Raw genomic sequence first — 21,824 nt, forward strand, 5'->3', positions numbered from 1 at the left:
TTTCATCATCTTTGTCCCCTAGGAGCATTCTGGCTGCACTTTTTTCCAAGGCTTTCATTAGCCGATGGGATCTTCAGTACTCTTCTCCAGCACAACTCAAAAACATCAATTCTTCTGTCATCCTTATTCATTGTCCAGCTCTCTGATGGATAGCAGGTGATTAAGAAAACTATGAAAAAAAAACCCCAAAACTATGGCCTGAAAAGACCAGGGATAGAAGTTGCTTACCGGCAAAATTTATTAATAAAATTCTAAATGCAATTAAGAAAAAAAGAAGCTGCTTACCCTGAAATGTTTACCTTGTTCACTGATCACAAGCCCGGGATGGATCATATCTCTATGGAGTCAGAGCATCACAGATTCAGTGTCCTAACTGGCGGAGGCTGGAGAACCATTAGCAGAGTCTCTCATTTCTACCATCTGCTTCTAAGAGACAAATCTTGCTGGTTTTTTGGGTTTTTTTTCAGACCCTTAAAACTTGCCTGGTGTTGTTGTTTTTCGTTGAGTTGGATCTGAGCCATAGCTGATTCAGTGTGTTTTTAGAAACAGTAAATTGCACAGAAGATTGTCCATCCTTCTCCCACCGAACAGCTAGTGGATTTGAACTGCGTGCCTTAGGGATTGCAGAGCAGCTTCTTAACAGGAGGCAACCAGAGTTCCCTAAAACTTGCCTAAAATAGTATAGATATAGTTCCTCTTCATTGGATACGAGGTGGCTGTGAGACCCCAAATAACCTCAGGTTATATCCTGCTACCAGAACCACTGTCTAGGCCGCTGCTCTGAGGCCGCTGCTCTGAGGATTCTCAGCTATTTTCTTGAGGTAAGGGCCTTCAGGGATCTGAGGCCGGATCAGGGACCTCCGCTCTGAAGTCTGCGAACCCCGCAAGGGCGGACATGCCACGCGGGCCGGGTTTCGACGCACCGCTCCCGCCCCCCGCCCACATGCTCTCTCGCAGAGCAGCCGAGGCGAAAAGGGGCGGACCCCGCGGCGGGGGGCGGGCCTAGGGGCGTGACCACGTGGCTCCACCTCGCGGGCGGAGGCTGGAGGCGCCGCGGGGCCGCGGAGGCTTCGGCTCTTCGGAAACTTGTACACTTGGTCGGCGTAGGGCACATCGCCGAGGATGGGGATGCGGGGCCGCCGCTCGGCAGCCGCGGGCCGGAGCTCCGAGCCACCGCCGCCGTTGCCGCCGCCGCTGCTGCTGCTGTTTCTGTTGCTGATGGCGGTGCCCGGCTCGGGCGCGGCCCAGCGGTCTGCGCTGTACTCGCCATCCGACCCGGTGACGCTGCTGCAGGCGGACACGGTGCGCGGCGCCGTGCTAGGCTCCCGCAGCGCCTGGGCGGTGGAGTTCTTCGCCTCCTGGTGCGGCCACTGCATCGCCTTCGCCCCGACGTGGAAGGCGCTGGCCAACGACGTCAAAGGTGAGAAGCCGAGGGCACGCTGCTCCCCTTCCATCCTCTCTCGATTAACTCGCTCTTCCTCTCTGCCCACTCCACTACTCCCAGTTTCACATCCTCAGCTCCATTTTTTTTTTTTTACTCTGTCCCTTGACTCTTTCTTCTTGGCTGGCCGGCATCTGGAGCTTCTGTCCCCTCCTAATGGCCATCCCCCCACCTCCACCCTGGACCCCGAGCTCTGCTTTCCCTCTTGGCTCTGTCTCTCCGTAACCTCGACCCATTTTAGACCCGGTTACAACCTGGTCGCCGAGTGTGGGGGTGGGGCTCTCCTTTGTTCCCCCTCAAGCCCCGCTGACACTAACGGGCATCTTCTAGTTCAGCTTAAGTGGCAGTCCCCTTCCTAATGCCGGGGACCCATTTCACCTTCTCAAGTTCCCCTAATGATATAGGTTCAGTGCTGGGGAGACAAAGGGAACTGACACACTCGTTCTGCCACCTCCACCATTACCTTTTCCCACCCCCTTGGTTAGTGACACATCTGGTACATAGACTTCCTTTGTCACCTTATCTGACAGATGTTTCCACACTCTTCTGACCAAGGTTTCCTATTTCCTTTCCAGGCCTCTTCAGACCTAGCTTTCTCCCTTAGGGTCTGGACCACTTTCATTTCTTTGCCTGATCTCCAAGTCTCATACCCGATAACCCAGACAGAGGATAAGAACCCCACATGCCCCCAAAATTCCCAAATTCAGTTCTCCTCTCTAGTGGAAGTGGAATTAACTCAGTGACCCTATAGGACACAGTAGCACTGCCCCATAGGGTTTCCTAGACTTTTTGCTTTTTACAGAAGCAGGTGGTGGATTCCATCCATAGATTTTTTTGGTTATCAGGTGAGTGCTTAACCACTGTGCAACCAGGGCTCCTTCAAAGGAAGGCAGAAACCACTAGATGTGTGTGAAGATGTACCCCATGATAACATGGTAATTCTTTGAAAATATAAGGATAGTAAAAGATGTTCTATTATGGTAATTGTACTATTAAGAACTTAGTATTATTGAGTGCTTTCTATGTGTTTGACACCACACTGAATAGTTGCTTAGCATATATCATCTCAGAGTTTTCTTCCACAGTGTAAATATTCCTGTGGTGTTAAACATTTGCCTAACCTAGGCAGCAAGTATTTGGGGGCAGGAGTGGTAGTTGTTGTATGTGCTGTCGAGTTGCTTGGGACTCATAGTGACCCTATGTACAACAGCTCTGAAGCCTCCGCTGTCCTGAACCAGTCTCACTGACTCTGACACACCTACCCTCATTACTTCAGTCACTGAGTCAATCCATCTCATCGGGGTCTTCCTCTCCTGCTCTGTCCCTCCACTCTTCCAAGCATGATATCCTTCTCCGAGGAGTGGTAGGCTGGGTTAATGCTTTTCTTCAGGATGGAACCACTTTCTCCTTATGATGCTTATGGACCTGAAACAGTCATTGGGTGAGGGCTTTAAGTATCTGAGGGAATAGGATTCTTTTTCTGGAGAATGGAAAACTGGAATCACTAGCCCTTTGCTGTGATACTGGTATTTCTTTATAAACACAACTGTTTGTAGTGAAATAACTCATTTTTAGATGTTGGTTTTCAAGCCTAACCTCCCTCTGCAAAGTGCTGACGTGGCTAGATATCTTTTGGCTGCCATATGTTCCTGAAAACTTATTTTTAAACAAAATCTATAAATCATCTTCCTTCCAATCCCTGTGTATACGTGTGGCTCACCTGAATGTGCCATCTCGGTGCAACTTTTCACGCTGTTTCGGTGATGACAACACATGATGGTTCAGGGCAGGAAGGGAAGAAGAATGTCAGACATGGAACTGGAGCATCTAAAGTAAATCATCTCCAGGAACCTTATAGACCTGAACTTCATACATATTCTTAGGTCATTTTCTACTTTGAGGTTATAAGGGGTCTTAAATGGCCAAAGGTGGGCTCATTCTAGAACAGTTCCTCTTTTGTCTTTGAGAGTGCTAGAGGGAAAGGTTGACTTCTAGTTGACACACTTATTTGACCTCATGCACCCTAGAGTTTTCTTATGAAATATACACTCAGATATTGATCCAGCATGTTCCAGCGGGAGGCTTGCCACTTCCTGAGGGGGTCTTTCTCTAGCTCATGAAGTCATAGTCTTTTCCTAAACAATACAAAACCAAAACCTCTTAAAGGAAAATGGAAGCAATCATCCCCTTGGGATTCAGGTGGAAACTGGGAGTCTTGCATGAAGCATGAGCAGGATTGTGTCAGGGAGAGTACTATGATAGGATCTGGTGCTGGGGCTTACAAGTAATAGTGCAGCCTCCAAACCCAGTCTGTAGTGAGGTTTCATGGTGAAGACTTGCTTAGAACGTAGGGGCTGTCCTCCAGAATGTGGCTTTCCTCTCATCTAAGTTTTCTGAGGTTCCTTGAGAAAATTTTTTATGGGATGGCAGAGAGCTGCTTCTATCCCACCCAGGGTTTGTGAGAATAAGACGCATTTACTGTGCTGCTGGTAGCAAACACCTTGGGGTAGAAACAACAGAAGTGTGTAAGGTTAAGATTAAGAGGGAGAAGACTTTTGTAACCCTGTCCAGCTAGCTGGGAGCTGGCTTTGGATAGAGTTCATTACTTTAGTGCGTTGTGGGATAGATCCTCTGGGTGGTTGTCACTCTGAGGCAGGGTGCTTGTTATTCCAGAGAAGGTCTATTGTTCTTATTCTATGTTGGGAAATTCTGTGTGTTTGGTTTAGATCTTCATCACTATTCATTGGGTTTGGCTTAGATTCTCATCACTAGTTAATCAATCAGCAAATGTTTGTTGAGTGACCTCTGTGTGCAGTGTATTGTTTACATTGCAGTTGGAGAAAGGAGCTACAAACAGCAGGAGCATTGGCAACAGAAAAAAGTTACATTTGCACAGAGCCAAAGGTGTGGTGCAACTACTTCCCCCTCCTCTTGTTTTTCTCATATTTGGAGTAAAGATTGAAAGACCAAATTTCTTTTCCATTCAACAGTTTATACATGCTTTGTTCTGTGACATTGGTTGAATTACTCATAGGAGCCCTCTTCCCACTGCCTCCCTGGGTTCCCTCTTTCCATTTGCCTTTCTTTTAGGCACCTTCTTGCCATCTTGAGCTTTGTTTGAGGGCAAATGCTGCCTCTTTTGTCTTACATGGTTGACTATTCTTAGGGCTGTATTCTTCTGTGGTGTTGCTGTTTGCTTTATTGATTTGTCTGCTGTTTGAAAGGTCATCTTTGGGGGTAGATTCAGGTCTAGGCTTAAAGGGTCTATATCTAAGTGTTATGGGCTTGGGGGTTTCATCTGTCTTTGACCAATAAGTTTGGTCTTTTTTACGATTTTGAATTTTATTCTAGTTCTTGTGGTCTCAGGATAGTGGAGGCTGTAATTTTTTGGGCCTTTGTACTAATTATTTCCTTGAGCCCTTGATTTTCTTCACTCTTTTTTGCCCTGGGCAGAGAGGGAGGACCAATAGTTTCATCAGCCATTTACTTGTTACAGGAACTTGGGAAAGAGAAAAATCATAGAGAGTTAAGTTGATCATCAAAGGCCTTCACTCCAGCAATTATTTAATACTTGCTGTATGTCAGACATGTTGGCAAGGGCTCTTACAGACCATTCTTATCTTTATTCGTTATCTTTACTTAATAGTAGGACTGCACTGACCCTGCTGATCATTTTTATGTTTGGACCTTCAGGATCATGGTGTATAAGTCACCTGACACTTTAAAAAAGGCCCCTTTCTTGCAGGTCCGTTTTTCTTTGACAGCAGTGCACTTTACTAAAATGCAGGTTTGTTTAACCAGTGCACCCAGATAAGGGTCCTCTGTATTCTTAGAACTGTTACTAGAGTGATGAATAGTCAGGTCCACAATGATTAGTGTTAAACTGGACTTTTCTATGTCATTATGGCTCATTAACGTATTGACATTGATATTCCTGAGAAACATTCCTCAGCCAGGACTCTCCCAGCACCTGACTGGTCTTGGCCTCCACCTCCCCTTGGGGCTGGCACAGGTAGCAGAGGTATTGGCTTCATTTCATGGGGGACAGAGAATCAAGGTATACAGAAAATCTGGCTGAGACAAGTATGGTGCTGCAGCTCCCAGGTATACCCTTTCTTCCTGCCCCACATCTCCAGGAGCTCTTTAGTTGCCCCTTCCCTGGGCTTTCTTTTTTTTTTTTTTTAATTTTTTTTTTTTTTTTGTGTGTGTGTGTGTGTGTGTGTGTACCGTCAAATTGGATCTGACTGGTACAGGAGGTGATTGTTCCTCCTTCTTCAGCAGAGCATCTGGTGGATTTGAACCGCGTACCTCTGGGATTGCAGTGCAGTTTCCTGCCACTAGGCCACCAGAGCTCGCCAATCTGGGCTTTCTTAAGAAGCTAACAGAGCAACTGTTCATTCTATCCTGAGGCTGGCAGTGAGACTTGAATCCTTGAGGACAGATTGAGATTCCCCACATGTAGCTCTGTGACCTCTCAGTCATGGTTACTGAATCTATTTTACAAACAAGGCAAGCCACTTTACAGATAAATGCTCTCTTCTTGCCCTCATTTTGTTGTGAGCATAGACTAGTCACACAGTAAACTTTTAGGGTGTTTACTACTGTTGGTCTCTAAGAGCTGATGAAAGGAGCCCTGGTGGTGTCAAGTTTAAGTACTCATCTGCTAACCCAAAGGTTGGCAGTTTGAATTTACCCAGTAACTCACCAGGAGAAAACCTGGAAATCTGCTTCCAGAAAGAGTATCATTGGAAAATGCCACGTGGCAGTTCTGCCCTGTCACTTGGGGTTGCTATGAGCTGAAAATCCACCCAGTGGCACCTGGTTGATTAGGGCTGGTGATGGGGGTTACAGAGAATGACATTTAACTGAAGACAGATTGCTTCTGCCCTTCTCTCTCTTCTGAGGAGGGCAATGATTGGAGACAGACAGCCAACAGATAAAAGGAGTAAGTGTCCTGTCCCAGGTGGGGTAAAGGAAAGAGTGGGCTTTGGAGTCTGGTAGCTCTTGGACGTGTTTTCTTATTTCTGAAGTGGATGTTGCATAAAATCAAACTGGGGTGTGCTGCGTGGACTCATTGGTTAGCAGCTTCTTTCCCCCACATTTTCAAAGGCTTCATAGTGCAGTGGATAATGAGCACCGAGAACCTGCTTTTGGTCACCCTGCTGACCTCCTACTCTTATTATCTGTGGTCAAGGCATGGACCTGCCTTTTTTCTGGATACTTATATTTAATTGACTTACTGCCTCAGATCACACGTTTTAAGGAAAAGACTGCATGTTGCATGTGCCTTTACTTTTCTGTCTTCCCCAGCCCCTACCCCTGATTCTGTGCCTGTCCATAGATGTTTGTGAATAAGAAAGGATCTCCAATTGTCACCATGTGGGTCTGAGGGCTATGTCTCCTTTCTTTTCTCCCTTTCCCACAAGCATGTATCTCAAAGATGACTGACCAAGACAGCCTTCATGTTTCCTCAGCTTGACTGAAATGTAGCCAGATCTCTTCCTGCCCCTTCTCCCTGCCTCTTCTTCTGGCCCGGTACTATCCAGGGAGTCCTCTTTCTCCCTGTCCCCTGGCCCTTCCAGAATTCAAGTGTTCTGCTTATAGAAAGAGAAAGCTTTCCAGGTCATATTAAATCACTTACCCTTTCTAGTAATCAGTGCTCCTAAAATCCGATAGTACTTTTCCACTTGTTATTGCTGCCATCAGGTTGATTCCTTGTTGGCCCTGTGTGTGCAGAGTGGGACTGCTCTGTAGGGTTTGCAAGGCTGGGACCTTTCAGAAGCAGATCAGCAGGCCTGCCTTCCAAGGCACCTCTGAACGAGCTTGAACCTTTTAGCTGGTAGTCGAGTACTTGACCATTTGCACCACCCAGGGATAGCTTTTTTTCTAACCCATCCTGCAGCTTAAATACCTTGCTGCTCTATTTCAGTGTTACCTGTTCCCTTTTTACTATTGTACTATCTCTGTGTGCCATGGAGTCAGAATTGACTCATAGCTTACCCTCTAGCAGATTTTCAGAGGTTGTAAATCACATGAGGGGAGACTGCTCATCTTTCTCCCATGTAGCAGCTGGTGGGTTCAAACAACCTGCTTTTGGGTTAGCAGCAAAACTCCTTACCACTCCTATTCCAGGGAATAAAGTAATCCTCCCGTGCTGTCTGTTTAAAGACTATATAAGGTGCACTTGTTCCAAACCATGGTCTTTCCGTTTACTTGCTGTGCATCTGAAAGTTGAACATGGAATACGGATGATAGAAGAAGAATCGATGCTTTTGTGTTGGGGTGTTAGAGAAGAGTACTAATATCCCATGGACTGCCAAAAGAATAAATAAATGTCTTGCTGACACTGAGGAGGATCTGAAGCACTTGTTGCAGAAGATCAAGGACTTCAGCCTTCAATATGGACTGAAGCTCAACATCAAGAAAACTAAGATTCTCACCAGTGGGCCAATTGATAGCATCATGATAGATGGTGAAGAGATTGAGATTGTTAGCAGCTTAGTTTGCTTGGCTCCACAATCAACACCCTTTTTTTTTTTTTTTTACAATCAACACTCTTGGTACCAGCAGCCAGGGAATCAGGAGACAAATTGCATTGGGAAAGTCTGCTGTTAAGGACCTCTCCTGAGTACTGAAGAGAACAATATCAGTCTGGAGACTAAGGTCCACCTGATCCAGGCCATAGTCTTCAAATTGCTTGCTCTATGTCAGAGAGCCGGACAATGACTAGCGATGATAGAAAGAGAATGTATGCCTTTGAGCTGTGGTACTGGAGGAAAGTGTTGAATATACCATGGACTGCCAAAAGAACAAACAGGTTCATCTTAGAGAGGGTGAAGCCTGGCTGCTCCTTGAAGGCAAGGATTCTGAGGCTTCATCTGACATACTTTGGGCATGTTGCAAATAGGAACCAGTCCTTGGAGAAGGACATCATGCTTGGAAGGGTGGAGGGATGGAGAAAGAGAGGGAAAGCGTCGATAAGATGGATTGATACAGTGACTGGGGTAATGAGGGTAGGTGTGTCAGAGACAATGAAATTGGCACAGTATAGAGCAGGTTTCAGGGCTATTGTACATAGGGTCGCTATGAGTCACAAGTGACTCGATGGCACATAATAACAATAACTTGGATAAGGTGCAACTGGGATGTTCCTTGGAAACAAGGCTAGTGAAACTTCGTCACACATACTTTGGGCATATTATTGGGGAGGATCCAGTCATTGGGAAGGGACATCACACTTGGAAAGGTGGAGGGTCAGCGAAGGAAGGGAAAACCTCAGTGAGATAGATTTGACACAATGGCTGTAACAGTGGGCTCAAGTATAGCAGAGATGATGAAGATGGCACCAGAGAGGGCCAGGTTCAGGTCCATTGGTCATAGGGCCACTGTGAATCTTAACCAGCTTGATGGTACCTAACAACAACAACCCATGCCAAACCATGCCCTGTACAATTTAACATCTCCCCTCCTCTTACTGGTACTGGCTGTAACTGCTCCCTGTGCTTTACTCCCTCAGTGGGGCCTTTCCTGTGGGTCTCCCCAGAATGACATAACTAAACCCCAGGTGCAGAATGTCAGGAACCAAGGTTAGAGTGTCCCATGTGACTCTAGGAGGAGACTTGTGCTTCCTGCCCTCCTCTAGGAGGACAGTCACAGAAAGAAGTTCCAGGGTGCTCTCCCCGCCGTCTTGGGTCTTCCTCCACCTACATTATCCAGGTACCTAAGCAAAGAGTCCTTTATTTCTCTCTCCCTTTCTCCTGGCTGTTGCGGAATTGAGGCAACTTGAACATAGAAGAAGAAGAAAAGCGTTCTAGAAGTGATGAGGTGCTGTTCTCAGCTAAAGCCTTGCTTTGCCCTTATTTATCCCTGCTTGCTAAGTGAGGACTTTAACGTCATTCTCACCTGGACCAGAAGATAGACTGAAGCTGAGAGCGAGCAGAAGAGAACATGCTCCCGCATTAGGGCTGCTGAGAGAAGGGCCTCTGGGTTGGGTGAATTGTATAATTTAGTAAATATTCACAGAACATCTGTTGTGAGGCAGATGCTGAGGATGCTAGGCAGTGGGGATGTAAAACAAAACGATATTTAGAAACAGACATGTGACTTTGTAGTAGAAATAGGAAGGGAGCACTGGTGGCTTAGTGGTAAGGAATTGCATTGCCAACACAAAGTTATGTGGTTCGAATCCACTAGCTGTGGAAGAAAGATGGGCAAACTCCTCCCGTGGAATTTACTGCCCTGAAAATCCACTGGAGGGTCAGCTATGAGTTGGTTCTGACTTGACAGTTCTCAATAACAGTAGAAACAGATGGAGAAGCCCTGTGCCTTGGGCTTCTGAGGTGATTCTTGGTAAGGAGGGTACTATGGTTAACAAGTAGGAATTATTAGCAGGGTGAAGATGGACGAGAGAGAGTCTCTGCTTTCAGGCTAGGAGAAATCCTTCAGCATCTCTGGAGGATAATTTGGTTAAGGAATTGCACTTGGAGTATAAAAGCAGGCAGTTAAATCCACCAGCTTCTGCATGGGAGAAAGATGGGCAGTCATCTCTCATGCAGTTTATGGCCTCCCACCAGAAGATCAGCTTTGAGTCAGTTCTGACTCTGTGGCTAAGAGTTGAGTGTTGTTGAATTGGTAAGAGAAGTGGGCAGCAGTCAGATCAAGACAGACCTCCTAGATGTAGGTTTTCTAATAAAGGCAATAAGAGCTACCAAACAATGTTGAGTAAAGAGTAATATAATCAGATCTATGTGGAAAAAAGGTCGTCTGGTGACTGAGACCAGCGAGGGATGGCTGGAGCACATTAGAGCTTCGGCCAGGAGGGACCTAAGATTTTATATTTTATCTGAAGAATATTAGCCATAAGAAATCCTTAGGCTCATTGGACGTGGAGGATAGGTTGGAGGTGAGATTAATACAGAAATCAAATCTAGCGTCCACACCAACCTGCGCTGGGGGGAAGAGGGTAGTTGGGGAAAGACTTGAGAGTCTAGCTGGGATTTCATAGGGGCAGACTCTGCCTCTACCAAAGGTGTGAGCAGTGAAGGAGTGGAGTGGGAAGAGATAAGAGGAGTGTCAGGACAAGAGGGAAGAGCCTGTTCTAAGCTCGGCACGTAGCAGCTTGTGGCCCAACACCTACCATTTGTGAAGGTTACTCTGCAAATGAGATTGAAAGCCAAAGGACCGGACTGGTTTGATTATTTATCTAAACTTAATCTCCAGCCTTTATGTGCCAGGAGTGTCAAGAGAGTGCCTAAAAAAAAAAAATAATCTGATGGGGGGAGGTAGTTAAGGAAAATGGTTTGATGCGTTATACCTTATTCTCCTAAACATGTTTTCAAGTGTGTCTCTGCTGAACACTTCAAACTGTCTCTCCTCATCCCCAGCAAACACCCACATACTCTCTCCCTCCTGCCAGTATTCTAGACACTTCAGTGCCAAGAGTAAACTATCAGCCAGAAAAGGACGCTAGTAGGAAGGACAAGGAGCAGAGGCAGGTGGCTGACGAGGTGTTGCTTTGGGCCAGGCCTTCCTCACAGCCCCTGGGGAATAAACTTAGCTCCCCTGTGCCTTTCAGTGCCTTTCCTTTGAGGAGAGGGCCCGATGCTGTCTGGGAGGTATGCTTGCTCTCTCCTGTGGAAGGGGGACGGGTACCACTCCTCCTGTGGGACTCTGTTGCTTTCTTAAGTAGCCTTTTTCAGACATCGCAGGAACAAATTGTGGGATGGAGTAAGAGCTCTTAGGAAAATTGTGCTTCTCAGGGTTGTTACTCAGATACTAGTATTGAAGGAGTTAGGTGGGCAATCTGTGCCAATCTCATGCCTCCTTCCTTACAGGGGGCTGTATGCCCCAGAGGGAAGGTGTGCGGCCATGTGTTCTGTGCTCAGGTCTTGTGCAGAGCAGTCACTGCCCTCAGGGAGGCGTCTCCCTTCACTTAATTTCTTCTCTGCTATGGGAGTAAACTCAGACCCCTCTAGGCAAGCACTTACAGAGCCTTCCTGTCCCCACTAAGCAGCCTGGTATGCGTCCGTCATACTCTGCCAGTTCTCTCCCCTTTACTTTTGTTCATGCAGTTCCCTACCAACTCTACTGACTGTCAAAGCTCAGCTCAAGATCCCCCTCTCCTGGGAGGCCCATTCCTTTACCCCATGGCAAAGCCGATGCCTTTAGAGGGCTGTGCCACATGCTTGGGCACCGATCCATTGCCATTTGAGAAAATGTGTGTGTGTGTGTGTGTTCTCTTCCAACTAAAACAGACTGCTCGTAGGGTGGGGTAGAAGTTTGACTGGTGCTCAAGGGGCACCTGGCCCAGAATTAGAGCCCAGGAGACTTGCTTTGTAGATGAGGTTTTTTCCCTCTTGCCTAGATCCTGGGTTGGGGCCCAGATAGTGCTATTATTCTCTCTGCCAGTAAATGTCCACACGCAGAGGACTTACAGCCTGAGGCCTGATGAAGGAGCAGGGTGAGCAGGCAGTCGGCCAAGGGCAGCTAGAAGCTCTTTTCAGAGGCATTCACTCTGGCTTTGACTCCTTCTCTGTCGATTCTGGAGTATGAGCCCTTGCCCCTTCCTCTTCTAGGTCTCCCACCTCCATTTTTGGCTGAGGACTCGTTGCCCAATACCCAGTGACCCACCCAACCTGGGCTGTAAGGTCCCCTGGTCCCAGAATGTGTTACTGAAGGTTTAGTAGGGGAATTCCAAACCACTGAGGCATGTTCTCTACCCTTCTGGTTTTTAAATATTTTTTTTTCTTGTGTACCGTTGAATCAGATCCAGCTAGCACAGGAGGAGATTGCCCCTCCTTCTCCAGCAGAGCATCTGGTGGATTCGAACCTCGAGCCTTTGGGATTGCAGTGCAGCTTCTTTCTGTACCCTTCTGGTCTAGAGAAGACAACAGGGACAGTACCTCAGCTTTCCCCCAGGGAGGCCAGACTACAGCTCATCTCCCTCTTCAGCTATTTCTGTTATTCAAAGAATATTGAGTAGACAGTGGGAGAATCCATTCCACAGATGGAAGATGTCATTTGGTGACTGGATAGACCCATGAGGGGCAAGGCACACATTAGAGTTTTTGTTAGGAGAGAAATAAGATTTTATATTTATATAGTGTCAGAGTAATGGAGGAACGTACACAGCATGACTTGTACTATTTAAATGTGTCCTAAGGATGGGCCCGGCCATAAAAATGAACAAATCTGTCTGGGAGTGGGCACAGCTGGAATGTTGTCAAAGGCAAAGATGATGAGATTTTCATCTCATATACTTTGAATGAGGAAGGACCAGTCATTAGAGGAACACAACATACTTGGTAAAGTAGAATATCAGTGAAAAATAGGAAGGCTCGTAATGGGATGGGTTAGCCCAGTGGTTGCAACAGTGGGCTCAAACACAGCCGTGATTGTGAGGAAGGTGCGAGACTGGGAGGCGTTTTATTCCGTGCAAAGGGGTTGCTAAGAGTTGGAGCTGACAGCAGCAGCAATAACAAAGTACAGGCCCCTTCTTAGAAGGCTGTGGCTACACACAGAATAACTGGAATATCTCTTTGCTTCTTCTCCAAGGAAAGTCTGACTTTGCCTTAGGATCATTTGGGTCAGGTGCTGTGGGACAGGTAGGAATGGGGTAGAGCACGACGGAGGGAAGCAGCCAGAGGTTACCCCAGGCTTGTTTGTCCTTTCAGACTGGAGGCCGGCACTGAATCTCGCTGCCCTGGACTGTGCTGACGAGACCAACAACGCAGTCTGCAGAGACTTCAACATCCTTGGCTTCCCGACCGTGCGGGTGTGTGGCAAAGAGGGGAAGTAGGGCCGGGATGGTTCTGGTAGAGTGTGTTCTCAGCTGCGCTGTGCTTCCCGGGCCTCTGCTATTGGGCTCGGCTAGTTTAATTCTCAGCCGCTGGCTGCTTCTGCTTGGTGAAGCACCTGATTTCGAGGTAGGAAGGGATGTGAGTTAAGAGACAGAAAAGAAAGGTTCATTAGGTGTGGGAAGAGAGAGAGAGAGAGTGAGTGAGTGTGTGTGTGTGTGTGTGTGTGTGTGTGTTATGGGTGGACTCTAGCTGCCCAGAGTGTGTGTGTGTGTGTGTGCGCGCGCGCGCGCGTTATAGGTGTACTCTAGCTGCCCAGAGAGTGAGTGTGTGTGTGTGTGTGTTGTTATGGGTGGACTCTAGCTGCCCAGATATGAGCTAGGAGGTGGTTTTCCTCTTGGGCTGGTGAGAGCTCCCGTTTCTAGGACCCTTTCCAATTCCTCTCCCTCCTGACCTCCTAGCCTTAGAGGTCTGGTCTAACCCTGTAAAACCAAGACTCAGGCTGTAACCATCTGTGGGCAGGACCAGATTCAAAGGGCCTACCAGACCCTCAGAAAGAGACCTCAGAAACACCAGCAAGCTTCATCCTCATCAGGTAAGTGTCTTAAAACTGACAGCCACTGGTAGCTCAGAGGTGATCTGTCAGAGCAGCCTCGCCCCGGGTCCAGATAGATGCCTGTGCCTCAGGCAGCAGAGATCTCCGGCATGGGCGGCATCACTCCCGAGGCATGAGAGCTCCGTCACCCGGCCTGGGCAGAAAGTGGCTCAAGCTCTGACAATGCTTTTGCCCTGCCCCCTGCCCATTGGTGGCTTAATTACTATCTGAACAACCTCCAACACCTTGAAATGGAAGGTACTGGGAAGCCCGGAGCAGCGAAGCTGCTGGAGCGGGAATCTGGGCCCAGTGCTCTCCAGGACTCAAGCCTGTCTATACTAAAATTCTGTATTAGAGAATCAAAGAGGTTGATTTCCTCAGCCTTTCTTGAGAGAGTGACAGGGACAGAAGTAATACCTTTATCTCCAACTATAAATAAGAAAGTCTTTTCCCTCCAGAATGATATCTAGGAATAGCAGTTTCCTCCACAGCCAGTAACACTAGTCAGGAAATGCCTTTGAAAGCTGAAATGCCAAGTATTGTCCCCGGAACAGGATCTCTCTGAACTCGGGCCTCAAGGTCTAAGCAGAAACATGAGCTGCAACTCAGCCTGATTAACCTGAGAGAATTCATCTGGAAAGCAAGGCCCCTGGCTTCTCCAAGAATGTTCAGCTCCAATTCCATGTGACCTTTCTGTTCCTCACGTCTAGTGAAACCCTGCTACCTTCAGGGTTTCCATAGCTCAGTAGAGCTCCGCTCCTAGGCTGCTGTAACCACTTAAGGGGCAGGCCCCAGGTTTAGCTGAGACCAGGCTGGTCTAGGCAACAGTATGGCAAGCCAGTAAGCTGTTCCTTAGAGGTGGCAGCAGAGAGCTTTGTGTGTCATTCATCTTTATTTTAAAGTGTAAGTCCTCCCCTAGGCATTTCCATTGTCCTATATCTTTACATGCAGCCCCCAAAGCCCGCAATATATGACTAAAGTGACTCAGTTACAGGGCACTCCATTCCTCTACTGGAGCAACCCTGAGTGTGAAACTGGGGGAAAATCCAATATGGCAGCAGGAAACCCTCATTCACAGGCTGGTATTCTAGTGAGAATGAAGCACAGGAGTCCAGCCCCTAGGAAGGACTGTCATTGGTGCCATGGCCAGACCAGGTCTTCCTGTGCGTACTCTGTGGGGTCTGACACCTGGGTCTTTTGGTTTCTGCTTGGGAGAGGCTGAGGCCCCATGGGTGTGAAGGAGGCAGCCAGTCAGTTGGGATATCCAGAGGTTCCTCAGCACCTGTCCAAGTCACGCAGCACACGCAGCATGAATACCTTACATAATGAATCATCTCAGTAACCACCCAGCTGGCTGAGGGAGGAGCGCTGGTTTACAAATCCGAGCCCTGGGAGGGCCCTTCACTGGTCTCCTGGACCTTCCCCTGCCTCCAGATAGACAGCAGCTGGCTGGGCCAGTCTAGTAGTCCTCTGTCTCATTCATAAAATCTCCATGTGTCCTCCCTTTGTGGAACCTTCCCTTCCTCTCCTGAGGAAGCTGCCATTCAGTTGGGACCAAAGAAGGACATTCAGAGGCCTATCCAAAGCCTGCCAGCCGTAGACAGTGGCTGGTTAGGCTATTGGCCAGTCAGTGTTCTGAGGCCCTAAAGCAGTGGCTTTCACATGTTATTATGACAAACCCACAGTAAGAAATACACATTCTACATTGTGATCTAGAAATTGCATATTATCTGTGTATTCAAAATCTGTATATTATCAGTGAAACCAATTGCATACAAAATCACTTAGTAAGTGTAATACATGTTGACATTTCCTGTTTTTTATATTCCTTTTTTTTTTAAGTGCCAGCTATGAGTCACTAAATTGATTTTATAGTTTACTAATAGATTACTCCAGAGTTTGGGAAACACTCCTCAAACAGATTTTATATCTGCAGAGATTCTGGCCCACAGACAACCCAGTGTGTTTGCAGGCATTGTGGCTACACTCTGGAAAGCAGAGCTCGCCCTCGGTCTGGCTGTGAGCAGGCCAGAGAGCTACCCCTGTTGCCCTGTCTGCTGCCTCTTGGGAACTGGACTCAGCCCTTAAGGCCATCAGGACCTGATGGGAGGACATGTACTGAGCAGGGGGTAGAAAGGGTTTTGCTGATATGATGGGACAGGCTCACATAAGAGCCTGGCTGCCCAGTGACATGGGTCACTGTCTGTTTCCTCTACCTCCTGCCCTGGTCACCATGAGAAAACAGGGAGCTGCCACCAGCCCAGCCTGTTTAGCAAATACTTGGCCCTGTAGGGCGGGCCCAGCCAGCTCAGGTCCACATCACACTGGAGCTGGAGCCCAGGTGGAAGAAAACAAAGGTGCAGGGGAGGGAAAGGCTATTTTGAAACAGGTTCTGGCTGGTGTTGGGAGACCTGAAGGCTGGAATTTCTGGGGGAAAGGACGTGACTTCTGTCTCGTCAAGTTTCACCATTGATGGCAGGACTACCTCACAGTGGGTCCTGGAGATGGGGGACCCTCTGTGGCCAAAGGTCTTCCTGGGGTCAGTATTATACAGAGCAGCAGCAGCAGTGAAGTAGGAGAGGTCAGAAGTCTTCCCTTCACAGAATTGGAGGCGATAAGAGATGAGTTCAAATCCTAGCTCTGGTGCTTACTGTGTGGTCATAAGGAGGCTTATAACCCTCTCTAGCAGTGGGCCTCAGTTTCCTTGTCTATAAAAGTGGGAAGATAATATCTGCCTAATAAAGTTGTTGCAAATGTCAATGCGGTCTTAGTTTTGTTAAGTGTGGAGACACTGTGAGCTTTTAATGGGGCTTCAGTACATGTTCATTTTCTTCCTTCCCCATTGTCTATCACTTAGGATCATCTCCTCTCTGGTTGCTGCATTTTAAGACAGACCAACTGTCAGCAGCTCCTGTGCCCACTGGGTATGCAAGACTGCCCTCTCCATTGTGGGAGAGGCCAAAAACTGAACACATAGTTCTTGTCCACAGCGACACAGAGGGCTCCCCAGCTGGTCAAGAGACTGAGGGACCCGGACACTGGAAGGAGTTGACCTGGGTACAGTGAGCCCCTCCTCTCACTAATCCTGCCGAATTTCATGTAGGAGGGGATTTCTGGCTGAAGGATGGGTGAGGTTTGTCTGGGAGAGAGGAGCTTGGGCAGGGCATTAGAGATGGGAGAGAAGGTGAACGCAAAGGTTTAGCATGGGCAGAACTGTGTGGCAGTCTGGTTGAAGAAGAGGCTCACATATAAGGCAGGACCTTGGATTCAAGGCTGGAAGTCTGAGTGCATAGAGTGTGGACCATTTCCTTATATTAATCTTATGAAAGAGTGAGATGTCAGAGGGGAGGGCAGGACTTCAGAAAGCAATCTCTTGCCCCTTTTTGAAAAGAAATGTTCCTCTTCCCAGCTGTCTCCCTTACTCACATTGCACAGATGTAAGAATTGCCCAGTATTGTGGTTCCTTGTGAGCATGTCCTGCAGGTGGCTTACCATGAAGTGTATGAGTACCATAAAGTATAATTACTGTAAAATGTCATTTCCCTTATAATTTGTTACTGAGTTTTAATTCCATGCCACCTTTGACCGCCAATGGAAAGTATCCTTTCTGTTTAAGTTTATTGAATCCCAAGAAGGTAGTTGGTCGTTGGTCTGTAAGGACCTGCCCACTAACACTTGGTCTTCTGCCTTTGCGGAGATGCTGGAGATCCTTCAGGGGCTCCAAGACTGGAAAAGGCAGAAGCTGCCTGTGAGAAGTGACAGAGAGATACAACAGAGGTGCTGCCTTCTCCTGAAGCCTTAATTGCCTGTTTCCAAGGAGTTGTGGTGGTTTCCCTTGAGTAGGGCACACGCCTCCAACAACTGACTTAATAACGATGTATTTAAATAAGTGGACAAAAATGTGCCCCGGCTAGATTTTAATGTGATTTGCTCATGAGCTCTCAAAACAACCAGAGGACAACATTCTGTATTCAGCTCCACAGATGTCTACTGAGTGTCTCAGTGTGTTAAGCATTGTGCCAGTTACTATGGAACATCCAGAGATGAACACAGTAGGGGCCTGCCCTCCAGGCTGTAGAGATGGGCTTGGGGTAGGGAGGAGAACCGTTGAGAGCAAAGTCCATTGTTGCCGAAGATGAATTTGATTCAGGTCCTTGAAGACCTTGATTTTGGACACTATTCATAAACAGTAGTCGTGGGAGAGATTTGAAAAGGAGTAACATGTTCGGATAAGAATTGTACCTTTGAAAGCTAGCCATAGTGGCAGTAAGGAAGATGGTCACAGAATGAAAAGATTGATCGTATTAAAGTGTCTGAACATATGAAGGGGGAGCAGGTGGAAACTAGTCCAGGATCAGCCCCTAGACTTGACAAGGCAGCAGATGGGAAAGGAGAAGGCTCTTAGAGAGGTTGTTGAGTTGTTGGAGAGGTATCATCAAGGTCAAATTCAGCGAATTTGTCCATTGACTGTCTGATTGGGGTGTGGGAGTGGGAGTTGTTGGTCTGGGTGACAAAGAGGTTGACAGATCACTGGTTGAGATAGGGAACATAGGTGGAGAAACAGGTTGAGGGATGAGTGACTCAGTGTTGGAGTGTGTTGGAGACAGAAGTAAGTCTAGGCAAGCGAGTACCAGAGACAGCAATCAGACTTCAAAACATTTAGACAAAATAAATGTCATTGGCCAGGCAGGGGGAAAAAATGTATATTTTTTCCTTGCATACACTTCATCATCTGTTCATTCAGAAGCATAGATTGACCTCTTTGTCACGGGCCTTTCAAGTATTTTTTAAACAGCATCATGATCAGCTGAATGGCTAGAGGAGAGAGAGGTTGGGAAAGAGGGAGGAGTCTTGGTAAGAGATACCAAGGGCAGCCGGCACAGGAGACAGGTCAGGGGCAAAGGTAGGGGGAAAAGAGCTGAGCAAACTGGTGAAAGGAAATGAGAAGAGTGTTTGGAAAATGTGGCACAAAAATGGCAAATGTTGGCCACGGAAGGGAAAAAACCAACAACCAGATGATAATTATATTAGGTGCTGCAGAGAGATCAGGAAGGATCTGGAAGAGGTCATTGGACTAGCCAAAAAGAAGGTCACCCCTGAGCTTTCCTAGAGCAGTTTCAACAGGGTAGTAGGAGCCAGAGCCAGCTTGGGCAAGGAGAAAGGAAATCGGACTGAGAGCAGAGTACTGTTTTTTAAAATTTGGGCAGTACAGAGACAGGAAATAGAGGAACTAGAGTAGAGGTCCTCTCTATTATCATCGTCTGTCCTATGCTCATTCTCTCTCATTTTTTTTAAATTTAATTTTTTTATTGTGGTTTTAACGAAAGTTTACAGAAAAGTTGGATTATTCATTCATTCATTCATTCATTTATTGTTGCACATTTCCCTTCCTACCCCACCCCTAGTTCCCTAGTTCATTATATATATATATATATAATCTCTCTCATTTTTAAATTAGTTAGGTTTGAATCTGTTTGTAGGCCTAAAGAAGGAGCTAGTAGAAAAGAAGGAAGGTGGAAAATTAATTGACAGCAAAAATCACCTAAGAGAGTCTAGTTTGGAAACTAAAGCTCAGAAGCTGAGATTGTTCTGGAAAACAAGAGAGAGGCTTCTGGAGACAGAAGCAAAGAGTGACCAGCACAGAGAGAATGGAGGTGGAAGTGGGAGGCCTCCCCTTTAGCTGTGCGTCTTGTGGGAGTGTCTCTTGGAGTCCCTGTATCCCGCAGGGTCACTAGTGCTGAGGCTCCTTGTCCCTCTCCAAGCTTGCCCACAGCTGGGACCTTGACAGGGTTTACCTAAACCTGTCAAAGGAAGCTGCCTTATGATAGAGGTAAGGCCAGCCCCTTTTTAATACAAACTGGTGTTAAAAGAAATTGTCACAGCCTGCTGGTTGATGGAGAAGAAAGAATGAACATTTTCCCTTTCTCCTTTCTTCCTCTCTTTAGTGTGATTTGAGTGAAAGTTTACAAAGCACTTGGTTTGTCATGCAGTTGTTCGTACACAGAGTGGTGACACTAATTACAATCCACTCAGAACTACACTCCTGCTTTCTTCCTGTGATTTTTTTTTACTTCCTTTAATCCTGTCCTATATTTGGCTGCCTTCTGAGCTTTATCCCTGGGCACATGCTACCCTTTTGAGTTTATGTGGTTGATTGTTCTCAGGAGTGACTGCTCTCCCCCCCATTGTTCATTTTATAGACTTCTCTGGTGTTTGACTGAGTTCTGTTCACCTTCGAAGACTGACTAAAGGTTTAGTCTTTGAAGGGTTTATCGGTCTCTGTCACACCAGTAAGCCTGGTCAGTTTTATGTTTTTGAGTTTTGTTCCACATTTTCCATCCGGGGCCTTCTACTCTGCTTCCTTTTAAAGCACCATCTTCTGGTATTCAGGTTGAGAAGGTTGAGGTTCAAGTGGTTCATTAGCTCCTCTTCGGTTACTTGTCTGACATGTCTTTGTTTTTCTTCACTCTTTGTTCCAGACAGGGAGAGGCCAATCGTGGTACTTTAAATAGATGGCTACTCCCAAGCTTGTAAGACCTCAGTCGCTATTCACCAAAGTAGGACACAGAACACCGTTTCTGTGGACCACTTTGTGCTACTTGACTTTGATAGCCATGGAGACTGTGGAACTGAAGCTCTAGGACCAGCATTTCTCAGGGTGATAGATTATGATTAATAAGCTTATGTAACTTCTGCCTCCTGTTGGCTCTGCTGTATACTTGGATGTGTTAACAGCATATACTAATATGAATGAAAGTAGAAATACCACCTGTCAAACCTAAGTATTGTGTTCCTTTTCAATAACATTTCTTCCAGATGAAAATAACAGCTGTAGCTGTTGGAAAGCCACACAGGTTAAGGCTGCATGATGTCAATAGTTGGGTTTTTAAAATGTTTTTTTAATGTGTGCACGATCACAGAAACAAGTTGAATTTCCTCTTTGCTATTTATAAGTAAGTACATCATCACTCAGAATGACTGTATCGGCAAAGATTGCACTGTGGTTTATGAAACAAATAAAATCCCAAATAGTTGAATTTCCTGTTTTTGTTTCTGAGAGACAATGTCAGTCTCAGTGCTTCAGCACCTTGATCTCAAGTCACAATCCAAGAAGCCCTTTATCCTTTTTGTATGTTTCAGGACATTATTATATTAATGCAAGATTTATTCAGTTAGTATAAAGAACACAATTGTAAGTACGTGTGGCAAGTATAAATAGATGCTTTTCATGCAGAATACAAGTTTATATTTGTGTTTATAAGGAAAGTAAAAACAAAGTGAGCAGAATAGAGGTCCAGGTGTGCTCAGAGGAAGCAGTTAAAGGCTACAAGTGGGGAAAGATGTGTGACTTGGTGGGGGCTTTGTTCCTTCTCTGGGAGACATGGGCAGGGTTAGCCCTCCAGTTCTGGATTCTGCCCCAGATGGCTCCCAGCAAACTGACTCCTAGCTGATGAACACACACTAGTGTTTAAAAGATAGGGCAAAGGTAATATCTTACCTTTAATGAATAATACTACAGTCAATGTTTATTGATTACTTACTGTATGTCCACTCTGCTGGCCCTTTGAGTATATTGTTATTAAATCCTCACAGCACTTTTTCAGGGTAGATAAATTCATCATGTTTAAAATGAGGCATCTAAGGCTCAGAGAAGTTTATGGATCATCCAAGGTCACACAGCAAGAGTATAACAGAACCAGGCTTGGCTCCCAGATCTGCCACACCCCATGATTATGACGGCTGCACTCATAAACCATCAGCTTGGATTAAAATCGCACTGTAGCAAAATGGGTGACCCTGGAGGACATTATGCTGAGTGAAACATCTCAGTCACAAAAGGACAAATACTATATGGTGCCACTGTTGTAGAATGAGGCTGACATCAGGGTGCGGGTAAGACTGAGGAAAAACTGGATAAATTATGTTTACTGCATTGAAGTCGATAAGGGAGAGAATAGTTTAAAAGTAATGTATTTTAGGGCATTATGATTAT

The 21,824-nt window shown here is 46.5% G+C and overlaps 1 protein-coding gene across 1 annotated transcript in view; it reads left to right on the forward strand.

The window, feature by feature from the left end:
* The first annotated feature begins 1,122 nt into the window (after positions 1-1,122).
* The window catches only part of QSOX1 (quiescin Q6 sulfhydryl oxidase 1), a 47,258-nt gene continuing 26,556 nt past the window's right edge, over positions 1,123-21,824 (forward strand). Inside the window, exons 1-2 of the mRNA XM_006887774.1 lie at positions 1,123-1,420; positions 13,114-13,214. Coding sequence (XP_006887836.1) covers positions 1,123-1,420; positions 13,114-13,214 — 399 coding nt within the window. The remainder of the gene's footprint in view (positions 1,421-13,113; positions 13,215-21,824) is intronic.

The sequence above is a fragment of the Elephantulus edwardii genome, unplaced genomic scaffold (genome assembly GCF_000299155.1).
Source record: "Elephantulus edwardii isolate Elephantulus edwardi_28Jun2011 unplaced genomic scaffold, EleEdw1.0 scaffold00061, whole genome shotgun sequence".
In the NCBI taxonomy this organism is placed as follows: domain Eukaryota; kingdom Metazoa; phylum Chordata; class Mammalia; order Macroscelidea; family Macroscelididae; genus Elephantulus; species Elephantulus edwardii.